We start from the raw sequence: 12,521 nt of genomic DNA, 5'->3' as shown, positions 1-12,521 counted from the left end.
ACGTGCCATACTTAAGACCACAAAAAGACGGAGCTAGATTTGAAAAGCAATTAAACTCTTAAATTAAATTCTTGGCAAAGTAAAATTGATACACCGCTGTTACAGAGCTTTTTTTTAGGACATACAAAAGTCTAAATCTATGCTTATTACAAGCTTAAAACAGAACAGGACAACCAAGAGTTTGTTTTTTACATTTTTTAAATGTAGGTTGCATTTGACCTGCTGTGGATGACTTGAGCATTTTATGATTTATTACTACTAACGGCATGCAATCCTTTTCTACAGAAATGTAAATTTCTGCAGAGACAAAAAAAACCTGTACATATTTAGCAGAAATATAATCCTTTCACAGGTTGCAGAAAACACACATTCCCAAAAGAAATCCTGAAGGACACAACCTAACGGACCTTGGTGAGATGGCCACCACTCTTTTTTTGTTTACTTCTAGCTACAATGTGTCCCGCATGTGCAATACCTTTCATTTAATTGACACAATTGTATATAATGTCTTTCTCCACTGACTCTCCTCTCTGACTTTCTGAACCTGCATGGGAGGAGCTTCACAGCCAAACAGGCAGCCAGCTCCCAGTAGTCCTTTATAGAGGACATAATATACCCCTTTCCCACCTTTACAATCAGTCCCCTGTGGTCTAAATGGAACATCTGTGCTGTGCTTTTGGTCAAAATATAACAAGAATCAAGCACCAGAGGAAGTTTGTGACCCTGTCCAATATCCCGGTAGACATCACTCCTCTGTAAAGAGAACAAAAATAGCGGACCTGCACAAACGTCTTGCTCTCGGCTGGGGGTGGAGTTCATGGGTGACCACAAAAAAAAAGACTTGATGTGTTTGTTTTACATTTTGTGGGTTGGTAAACTCAGATTAGATTATCAAACCAGGAATACTGCAAGGTGGAATTTTTCATATTATGTCCCCTTCACGATACTTTTCAACAACCAAATATAGACACACATTAATTAATAGAACATAAATTACCTGTGTGCCCATTCTGAGCAGCAGCAAACAAGGCAGAGGTTTGGTTGAGGTTGTGGTAGAGATGGTGGTCTTGGTCAAGTAGAGTTGGCTTGTTGTCGATGGTGTTGGTAGTGTTGGTGGACGTGAAGGTGTTTGTAGTAGTTGTGATGATGGTGGTCGGGTCTGGTTGGTTAAGCAGCATTGACAATAAAGTGACATTTCCCTGGGAAGCAGCTTGGGGTAGCAGGGGGTGCCCGCCGTCCAGGGCAGCAGGCCCACCGCCGCTTAGAGAGGAGACTACGGAGGGACACCAGCCTGCAGGGGGGAGGAGGAGCAGGAGCAGCACAGGTTAAACTAGGAAGAGGAAGAGAAGGAGGAAGAGGAAGCTTCTAGAAGTGCTGAGCATGGGAGAGCAAGGGGGTAGGAGTGTGGACGAGTTGGAAGGAACAGAGATAACACTTCAGTTCAGCAAACACAACGGTACAGTCTGTTTTGTCCAAGCAGCAGCCAAGAGCAAGACAGTGCAGTTAAAAAAAAACAAAAAACAAAACACTTCTAAGGTGAATACAGAAGCAGTGGTTGTATTAACCTCAACAGATGGCGGTGTGTTAACGGGCCAGTTAGCTCAAGCTCATGTCGTGCAGCAAACACATTGTTCAAATCCCTGGATCTTTATTTAATTTCTGGTTCAGGTCTAAAAGTTTCTAAATACCAAGTAAAAGGAAACGCTCATAAAAGAGGTTAATGGTTTCTTGTTGTTTTGTACAGGCTAAACTTTCTATGTAAAACATTTTCACTTGACGGAGCAGAGTCGGTTAGACCCTAGTTTCACATTCATGGATGGAACAAGATGATACATAATGAAAGTGTGTGAACAATTACACTGCCAGCATTTCTTCAACTTCAAACATACAAAGACAGAAGTTTCAAAGTACAGAGTAATGTGGCTTGCTAGCTTAGAGTCAAATCTTAGCCAACAGACCATTTTCTTTTTGTACACAGTGATGGATGGCATGTTTTGTGGGCAGAGCCTCACTGGTGTCAGAAAGTAAGCTGGAAGTAGCTTGCTGTCAAACTAGGACATTGTCTGGCAGCTAACACAACTCGTCTTACTTACAGTAACAAGCTAACCATTTGCAATGGGGTGAGGTTTCCTGACCTGCATTCACTGTCAGGTCAGAGGGGCAAGGATCTACAGTAACTAAATGACCGAAGCTACAGTGGTCAGACATCTTTGTATACCTCATGGAGAAATCCGAGAATCTGTCCTAAGGAAAACCGGAAGACATTAAAAACTCGACACATACAGTTATGAACTTTGTAGTCATGTCCAGGACATCGAATACCAAAATTAGTTGGATGTTTGTGTATTTATGAGGGACATAATGCCTAGCCAGAAGCAAGGATAAAGAACTTGTGGTCGATCACAATCAAGTTAAACTACTACTTGTTTAGTATGAACTCTTTGTTCATCATTAAATGAATAGTTTACTGTTTGAGTATGAGATTGTAAATCAAAATAAGTAAGTTGTATTAAAAACTAAAAAACAGGTAATGCAGTGGGTTTCTGTTGGTCAGAGATGATCTTGGCTAATACCATGTGGAGGTATGTTTTATGAACAAATCAGTAGGATTATGTGTGGATTATAGAGGGAGTCTTTGTTTTATCCTTATCTGGAGCTCGTCCAGTTAAACTGTACTGTAGAAGCTTATCCTATTTTACACCACCTGTAAGATTATCTTTTCTTCATATCTGCCACCAGAAAAATCCAATACCACTAAAGTCTAAGTGAAGTTTCAATCTCAAAATAATGCCAAAAATGTATTCAAGTTTGTTATATTGGTTTAAACGTTTGTTTGGCTTAAAAATGTTACAAAAAAAAAAAAATGTTCACACTGCATCACAGTTTCAGACAGGTTTCCATAAGGCTTTCACCAAAAATATTCTTTGTATATTTTTAATTACAGCAGCAACCTTCAGTGTTGAAAAATGACACCCAAGTGGAGAGGAAAAATCCTGCAATCCATCGAGTGTCCACTTGAGGCTGGGCCAGGAGCCCTGGAAGTCACACACATCAAATTCAAATAAGTCTGTTTTGACAGCAGACATGAACATGCAGGAACAATGCATGGACAATACAGCCTGGTACAAAAACCAAATAGGTCTGATTAGTTATTGTCATCATAGGCACACGGTATGGGGAGTGAATTTATTGACTCCTTTATTGGAAAAATTCCCAACATAATCAAAAGTGTTGCTGCACAGCACAAGCTTTAACAGACGGAAGCCCCAGAAGGTTTCAGAGTTTATTATGAGTTTTCTCTTGAATTTATATACCTATATAAATGTCAAAGTTGACTTAAATATATAAAAAATGTGTTTTAACTGATGGACAAAAAGTGAAAACTATTTAAAATGAGGATATTTTTCCATTGGATTTCATCAACAAGTGTGCAGCCTGGAAAAATAACAAAATATACTCACAAATGGGCAATTAAACACACACACACACAAATAAAAATACAAAACACTTGGTATATTAAAGAAATTAAAGAGCATTAATATAATAATTCTCAGGGAGTAAGAACAAACAGATATAGCAAAGAATAGAAAACAGACCTAATTAAAACACCAACACAGTCGCTAAACGGTCCTACTGAGAGATGTCATGGCGATGGCAACTTGAAACTACTTTTACACATGATGCATGGCTGCTCTGTACAGGGAAGGTTAGACAGGGGGTTAGAAAGTGCAGAGTGGCAGAAAAATGAACTGAATGTTGTCTCACACTGAAGAGGAAGAAAGAGAGAGAGAGAGAGAGACAGGCCGATAGTCTTCAGTAAAGGTGAAGAGCAGCTAATGAATAATGTCAGCCTTTGAGGTTGCATCCTGCCTGAGTGTGTGTGTGTGTGTGTGAAGAGAAAAAGTACAAAAGGCTATAAACATATCTGGCGGCTGACATGAGAGACGGTGGACATCCTTTGACATTGTGATGAATCAGCCCAAAGTACTCCGCTGCTTTATCATGCACGTAAGCAGGAGGTCTATCAAATTCAACAAAGTCTTAAAAAAGGAAACACTGGTGTGTGAACCCATTTTTTTTTTTTTTTTTTACAGGAGATCACTCTGAAATAACAAAGATGTTATTAATTTTGAATCACAGAGGTCTGCTTCTGCCCTTTAAAATGTCACATCACATGAATGGAAGTATGCAGGTTTGATAAGAGCTGCACAAGCTGAGCAGTAATAAATTGACCACACACACAAAGACAGGGGATTAGTCTCATGTGTTTAATGGAGTGAAGTGTTCTTAGTTGGGAAATGTCCTATTCTAAATCTGGACCTTATCTTAAAGATTATTGAGGACTTAATGAATAAAAGCAACAGAAAGGTTAAGTATTTCTCCAAAATCTGCCGCTGGCTTTTGCAATGTAAACCCTTTTGGATGTCAAAACTTTTTTTAACAACATTTTAATAATGTTATAGAAAGAGTCGGAAAATACCAGGGAAGGTTTTTGATCTTACAACAGAAGTGAATGTTGTATTTAGGGAGACTTATTTATTGTTTGGAGTAAAATATATTGAATAGGGAGAGGACAATATTAGGGGGTTGGCACAATATTAGAATATTATTAATATTAGTCCATGTAGCTTTCTGCCCATTTTGACGGGTACATCTTCCTCTAGCATCAGCGTGAACTGCTTTGTGTTACTGTGTTTTACTGTTGAGTGTTTGCAGCACCATGAATGCAGCTTTGTGTGGCTCTGTTTTTCAAGACAAATTTCCCTCAAGAGGACAATATAATGTTATCCTATCTTATCCAAGCAACATGTTTGTTCTGGGAGGTTTCTGTCATTTTTCAAGTGGCTCTCTCTCAGTGGCTCTGAAGAGAGTGGTTGAGGGAGAGTGGCTTGTGGCTTTTAAAGGATTTCACCTGAAGATAAAAGCTCTATCCCTTTAGGGATCCTTTCCGTATTGGCACTTAATATAACAACCTGAGACTGTTAGTGTAAGAATTTCTAGAGGATTTTCATCAGGGGCATAAGAGGTTTACGTGACAGACATAACAGACGATAGTGTAGCTGCTATCTTAAGCATATTTAAAGGAGCATTTACTAAACTCGTTGCACTATGTTGAAAATAAACGCCCCTTAATGATTTTTTTTTTGTGGTCATAATTGGACTTCTTGCAGGCCCATGGCCACATGGTGAGATAGACCAGCAGTGGAATCCTCTGGCTATGATTTTGGAGAGTCCAATGTCATCATTGCAGATACAAATGATGGACACAAACCCTTATAATAAGGCCCTGGATTAATTAACCTAAATTATTCTTAGACAATCCAGTCCTTATCAAAGCACGGCACTAGGACAGAGAACATCAAAGCACACAGATATAAATGCAGACTTTTATCAAAATGTCTCAATTAAACACAGGGAGTGGTCAATGAAAGGACAGGAGGCCAGTGAGACGAGTGAATGGAAGCCAAAACAGGAAGAGTGCAGGAAGTACAAGAGCGGTCATGGCATGCTACATGAGGGTGGAAGAGGAGGGGAAGGAGGGAAGGAAGAGCAACCTCTGGCATCAGCTTCAGAGAGGAGAGGGGTTACTGGTAGAGGGGCCTAAACATCTCATCGGCGTAGAGGAGAGGTGAGATGGCTGCTTTGCCTGATGTAACCCTGAAAATGCTTCTTCTGCAGTAAGAAAGCTAACGGTTTGTCTTTGAAAAACAATAGGAAGGCACATGTTAGCGACATGTTGTCAGTGTCTGCTGTTGATACGAACACAGTCAGGGCTAACGTGACAACATGCGAGATAAAAGGTGTCCAAAAGAAGGATATTTTACGGACAAAGAGAGAGAGAGAGAGAGATAAGTAGAAATAGAATAGAATAGATCTTTAGGTGTTGAAAGAGTCAGTGTTAATTAACTGAATTAACTCATGAGCTGCTCTCTGTTGCATCCCTGTTTAAAGTCAGTTTCCCTGTGACCTGATCGCTATGATATTCTGCCCTATGCTATGCTACGTTAGCACCATGGACAGACAGGTGAAGTAAAGAGGCACTCTGGAGGAACTGGAGAGAGATGGAGTATGGAGAAGCCCCTTTACCTGATGCTGTTGCCAGTTGGCTGCCTGCTGAGGGACGGGGGCTACAGGAGGATGAAGCACTAATGGAGGAGGAGGTGGAGGGGGGGTTTATGGAGGAGGGGCTACTGACAGTGATGACAGGGCTGATGACAGGGGGACACTCTGCACATGCTGCAGCCAGCTGCCGCTGAGGGCCCCGACCAGGCTCCGGGGAGCACGAGGGGGAGCAGGCACCCACCTGAGAGGCTGTCAGGGCTGGGACCAGGTCCAGGGCGGGTTTGGGCGGCAGCTGGGGCGTGGCTGGTTTCAGCCCAGCCGCAGGAGAGCGGCTGCTGTCCCCCACCACCTTGATGGGTGGGTGAGGAGGTGAGGGGGTCTGGGAAAGGCCTGGTTTTTTGGGAGGGATAGGGGGAGGGTTTCCCCGGTCGATCCTGGCCACCGTGGGCGACTTGATGCCGATGGGATGGCTCAGGCGGCCGGGAAAAGGGCCTCCCTCTGAAGCTGAGTGAGGCAGGCCTGGACGAAGAGATCCAGCACCTCCTGCTGGAGGGCTTGTGAAGCGTGAGAGGACCTGTGTGACAGTGTGGCGGGCTTGCTGTTTGGCGGCAAAGTTATCGCGGTTGGTGGGGGAGAGGTCACGGGATGGAGGACTCTGGGACGCTGTGCCGTTTTGGTCCTGTTCCTGGAACTTATATCGGGCCGCCTGCACGCGAGGGCTGACTCCGCTGGGTAAGCCGTGGGGGGCTTGGCCTTCGGAGCCATTTTCTGTCTGTGCCAGTCCTCCTGAGCTGCTGTGGACGATCCCCCGGCCAGCGGTCTTTGGCAGACTCAGGCCCACATAGTTGGCAGGGGTTGGTTTGACGGGTATTGTGAGGGGGGTCTTCTTGGGACCCTCTGCCTCAATGGGAGGCAGGTCCGTTTGGCAAGACGCTGTTCGAGAGCTGATAGGCTCTGTAGCTACAGAAACAGATGTGAGAACTTTAGCTTTGGGTGGTGGGCTGGTGGCAGCAGCAGGTTCTGCTTCAGTAGCAGCAGGTTGGGAGACCGAGGCTCCATCCTTCTCATCTCCCTGTTCAGTCCTGAGTTGCTCCACCTGCTGCCGCAAACTGTGGCTTTCCGTCTCCTCGCGGCCTAGCCTGGCACGCAGCTGCTCCCGTTCCGTGTCAAACTCTGACAGCTGCTTCTCCATCTTTGCCTCCATCTGTTGGCTCCGCTGCCGCTCAGAGCTCAGCTCCTCCTGCAGCCGGCCAGAGGTGCGACTCTCCTCGTCGAGACGAGCCTGGAGCTCATCGAAGCGCTGCGACTCCTCCACTACCCGTGTGGCGAGCTGCTTGCACTCTCTTACCAACATCATGACGATGTGCTTGTTCTTCTCACGCTCGTCCTTCAGCTGCGCCGTCAGCTTGCGATGCTCCTGCTCCAGACTCTGGAGCTGCAGCTTCTCCATCTCCAGCTGAAGTAAGAAACACAAACAGAGTCAGGGATCTTCAGCACGGATTACTGAACAGTTTTACAAAAACATAACGAACGGGTCCCCAAAGTTCATGACACGGAATTTTGATATTGGAGTTTGACTTGGGAGATCTCCAAAAGACAAACGCTTTTGCGAGCACTTCAACTATAATTTAATTAGATACTAAAATTATGAACATTTATAATTGACTAAATCTGATCTCAGATTCTATGTTTGAGTCATTTCATGCAAAAGAAGCTACAAACCATCTCCTTATGTTAAAGAATTAAACATCAAATAATATCTGCTTATCAATAAAACATTTTACAAATACAGACTTTTCATGGGGCTGAAAAAGCTCAATGAAATCCCTCTCACGGACATATTTCAAACAAACATCGGTTGCAACCTGCATGCCCCGTCTATCCTCCAACTCATCCGTGACACACTGCCAATCTTAGCACAGTGGGCGTCACATCTGAATAACACCGAAGAACTTTCAGGAGTTTCAGCTTAGTCTGCAATCAAACGTTTCATGCCTGCAGAGGTTTAATGTCAGCGGTAATGCCACTATCCAAATCCTAACGCTGAGTGATTCGTTAGTCATGAAGCTAAAATGAGGCGGAAAGATTTTCTCAAGAAGAGCAGAGATGAAATCAAATGAGCCGGACAAAATGGTTCGACTAAATAGACAGGCACGATGATGGATGAGTGGATATTTACACAAATAGAAGCTTTTATAAGTCCAAGGAGCGCCTTTGGGACAGTCTTATTTATCTATTCAGAGAGACACACTGTCTGTGCACACGCTTGAATTTCGATGACTTGTCAAAGCCCCGGCCTCTAAATCTGGAGCGTTGCTGCTATTGTTAGCTCAGAGTCTGCTCCACAGAGGGTGACGAGGCTTAACCGGGGCTCTCCACCCAATTGCTGAGACACAATCGCTCTAACAGGCCTTCGAACAAAAGAGCTGACACCCTGAGACCTGTGTCTTCAACTAGACCCCCTCCCTTCCCTGATGTCCTCAACAGCCCCCGTTTGAAACCATCAGGGATTATGTATCACGACCAGCTGAGGCAGAGGAGGAGGCAGGGGTTAATAAGCAGCGGAGAGCGCAAAAAGGGAACTCCAGTTGCAGCTCAAAAGGAGGTGCTACGACTAGCTGCTAATTGGGTGAGGATTATGTCTGCTGTAAGTCGGCCTAATGCCTCCAAAGAGCAAATGTAGGGAAGCTGTGAAGGTGGTGACATGCTGGGTAGCATGGATAGTAACAGGGAAAGATTGAAACATGTTTAAAATATGGATGTCAACTCAGTCAAGAAATCAGTCCAAATGTTGAGGTTGTTACCAGGATGAACTGCTGGAAACATTTTAAACTCTTAAGCTCCAAAAAGACTTGTGTGGTTGAGCATAAGAGCTCGTCGGATGGAGAAGGATTTATGAACCGCTCGAGGCTCAGTTTTAACTTTCAACGCTCCAGTCCAGTGAAATGTCAGCGGTGATAAAAAAGGAATATTTAGTTACATATTCTACAATCAAGCAGCCACTAAGCAATAAGAACACTTTAAATACAAAGCAGGTCAAATATAGTAGCAAGAGAAGAATAATCGAATATGACGAGAAAACTATTTAACCTTTTTTTCTTTTTGTTGATGGTTTTCACCTTGAGGTAGTTTTTATGTTTGAGCACATGCATGATTGGATGTTGCCTCCATCTTCTTACTTAACTATCACCTTAAGAAATCCATTCAGTCAAAATAACAAAAATGTACGTTCTCTTCTTTTTCGTGCTTTTGGGCATGCATCATTATTAAAGTCAGTCACACTTAAAGGCAGGGTCGGTAATTTCCTCCAGATACACTTTTTTAAGATTTCGGTTGAATTTGTCTTTAGGTCCTGACAGTAATTAATAAGTCATGTGCTCTGAAAAAGAATTTAAAAAAAGTCTGTCATCTGTAGCAGTTGGAAATATGTTGTAAACTTACAGTCTATGTTGTAAACGCGTAAAAACTTCGACCAATGTCTGTACTCGGTACACGTTTTATAAACCAATCAAGCCTCTCTAAACCAATGCATGAATGAGCCCACACTCAAAACATGAGCTGAGATCCGCTTCTGGACCAATGGCGCTAGAGCATGTAAGTGAGGGGCGTGGCTTTTGAAGGAGCACAGAGGGGAGGGGGTGGGTGAATACGGAAAAACGAGACGATGAGGATGCTACTTTCAAAATCCTGCTACTTTTTGAATATTACCTACCCGGCCTTTAACAGAAAGCTGTTCACTTTTGTTTTCCCCACTTCCTAGTTTAAGTTAATATGGGTAACTGTTACCTTTGCACGGTAATAAAAGCTGAAATATATTCGACGTGGTGATACTTTCTGGATGGTATTGAACACTGTGGCTAAATTTGAGCAGAGCTCAGCACATTTGCAGGACGATCCAGCAATGATGATACGTTTTGTTTTTTTATTGAAGGACCCCTTTGAGGCAGCAGCCCCCCTCGGTGCCAACACAGTGGGCTCATTAAAATGCAGCAGAAGACTATTCTTTTTACAAAGCTGTGTGATTGGTATGACTACACAGGGAGGATGAGAATCTCAGTTGATTTGGCCAGGAGAAAAAAAATCTCCAGAGATGATTGTCTCTGTTTGGTATGATTAATAAAGCATAATGAGGCAGTTGACCTTCTTTACTGAGTGAATACAATGATAAAAACTTCACAATATGTTCAACCTTGGCTCATACTTGTTACTATGTATAACCTCAATGTGCAATCCACTGCAGAGTGAAATAATAATGACATTAAACTGGACACCTGGAGGGCATGATAAGGTAGCTCTACTGCTTCCTGGAACTTCCCCACGTCTTAATGAAATATTCAAGTAAAGCTTACAAGTAGATTCTCTGCTTTGAGGTCTTAAAATACACCTGAGAAGCTGCAGCACTGAGGTATGAGCTAGCTTTGAGCTAACGTTCAGCTTCTGGGCCGATATGGGGAAGAGAGGCGAAAGGAAGCAGGACTATTTTAAGAAAAAGGAATTTCAGCACACGCGGTCGTGACCTTTCCTCCAAATCCAGCCTCACAACACACATTAGCATGTTCACCCACACAACCTGACAAATACAGTTTTTTTCTGGGAGTGGGCGTGTCTACGTTATGCCCATAAAGCGATTCAGAGTGTGCTCGCCTCAGACCTCATGGATAATTCAGTGATTTACTCACAGGAGGACGACAAGAGCGGAGACGGACGGAGGGGATAAAGATAGCATTGGTGAAATTCACTTTACCCAGCAACCAGAAGACCCCTTTGAGCACACTGTGAGTGTGTGTTGGTTTATTGTTGTGTCACTGGTCATTCCAAAGCTTCCAACTTAACCATTCATCCCAGCCTGTCAGGTTTGTTTCCTGTTGTTGACAATTTGGGTAAAACTGTGCAATCAGTGGTGACACGGGGATTCATTCTGTGCTAAAAAAAAACACACAAAAAAGACAGTGAACTGCTATTTTGTGGTGGCTGTCTTTCACTTTACACATGATTTCAGGGTCAAATGAAGCAAAAGCTCTCTAAGGTGAAAGTCATTTTGAAAAGTGCTTCTGCCAGTTTCTCAGGGTGGATATTGGGAAAGCGTCAAAGTGAGACAATCCCGGTTTCTTTGTTAGTTTTGAGGTGGAATCAAGCTAACAAAATGTCTGTAATGAGAGCCTTGAGTCCCTGAAAACATTCATCATCCAGGTCGACACCGAAAATACTGAATATCCACTCTTTAACTGCTCAGAAAAGAAAAGATTATCATTGAGTATTTTCCCCGAATACTGTTGTGTTAACATGAGAACATAGATGACAAAACTGTCAGAGACGAGATTTATTTTGCAAGCCTCTGTGATTGATCACTTCTATTTAGAGATTGAAAACAGAGCAGATCCTTGTATTGAGTTATCATCATGATCTGTAGAGAAAATCCGGCAGCGGACAAATCCTCCTGTTCTCACTTTAATCTGATCACGGAGCTTTTTAAGGTCAAGCTCCTGTTCAGCTCAAAGCTCAGTCAATACCATGATTTATTTTTTTTTGGTATCTTTTTGGATGAAAGCATTTCACATTATTTGGTGATATTTTGCTTTCATGTTTTTGAATGCCACTCTGTGATGCATTTTTTCCTCTTTTGAGAAGCAGTTTAAATTGTTTTCGGTTTTAAAGGGGCTTCACAGGGTGCTGTTACATTTTCTCTGACCTCCATCGCACAGAAACATCCTCACCTTCTTTTCTGAAACTGATGTACAAACTCTGAGGTTTACTTAAGCCGACACACACACTACACTTAGTCCAGGTGATTAAAGGTGGTCTTTAAACTCTCGCTTCTTGATTCCATGTTGTAGTAAAATCCAAAAATGTTTATATTTTTCAGTCTTGGCTCATGCAAATTGTCAAGTTGTCAAGACCAATTTAGCCTTTTCACCAGCACCAAACAGGAAGCAGTTAAGATAAGTAGAGATGGTAACGATGGGGAGACGCTCACGTTCGAGCTGCAGTCCAAACTGTAGCTGAATAAGCCTGTTCTGTTGGGATACTGCGTGAGTGCAATGTGGGATTACGCTCTACAAGAATCTAATTGTAGTCTATGATCCTTTAAGTTATCATTGCAAAAGCCTATAGCCTGTGACTAAACTGTCTTTAGAGGTGAAATGAGGCCAAAAGAATAAGATCATTTTCAGAGCGATGCAGCAATGAACAAAGGTGCGATTCATCCTGCCAAGCTCGATTAAAAACTAACTGTTGGAGACGGCGTATCATTTAGTATCTTATGAAATTTTAATCCACCTGAATCAGAGGATTGTTTTTAATCAAACACCGTCACTATTCGTCTACTGAAAAGTCAAAAGTATGAACTGGCTCGGGATCAACACAAAAAACTATTGGTACTCAGCCCTGACTAAAGGACCAGGACACAGCGTGTATGCATGAACACCAAACCACTGCAGCCACTAAAACCGTTTAACCGA

At 42.8% G+C, this 12,521-nt stretch overlaps 1 protein-coding gene across 1 annotated transcript in view; it reads right to left on the bottom strand.

Annotated features, from left to right (window-relative positions):
* cttnbp2 (cortactin binding protein 2) overlaps positions 1 to 12,521 on the bottom strand; it is an 84,413-nt gene that overhangs the window by 27,214 nt on the left and 44,678 nt on the right. The window contains exons 4-5 of the mRNA XM_079345565.1: positions 6,088 to 7,519; positions 998 to 1,291 (exon numbers count right to left, since the gene is read on the bottom strand). Coding sequence (XP_079201691.1) covers positions 998 to 1,291; positions 6,088 to 7,519 — 1,726 coding nt within the window. The remainder of the gene's footprint in view (positions 1 to 997; positions 1,292 to 6,087; positions 7,520 to 12,521) is intronic.

Source organism: Symphodus melops (genome assembly GCF_947650265.1).
Source record: "Symphodus melops genome assembly, chromosome: 6".
NCBI classification, from domain to species: domain Eukaryota; kingdom Metazoa; phylum Chordata; class Actinopteri; order Labriformes; family Labridae; genus Symphodus; species Symphodus melops.
This window is presented reverse-complemented; position numbering and strand designations above follow the sequence as displayed.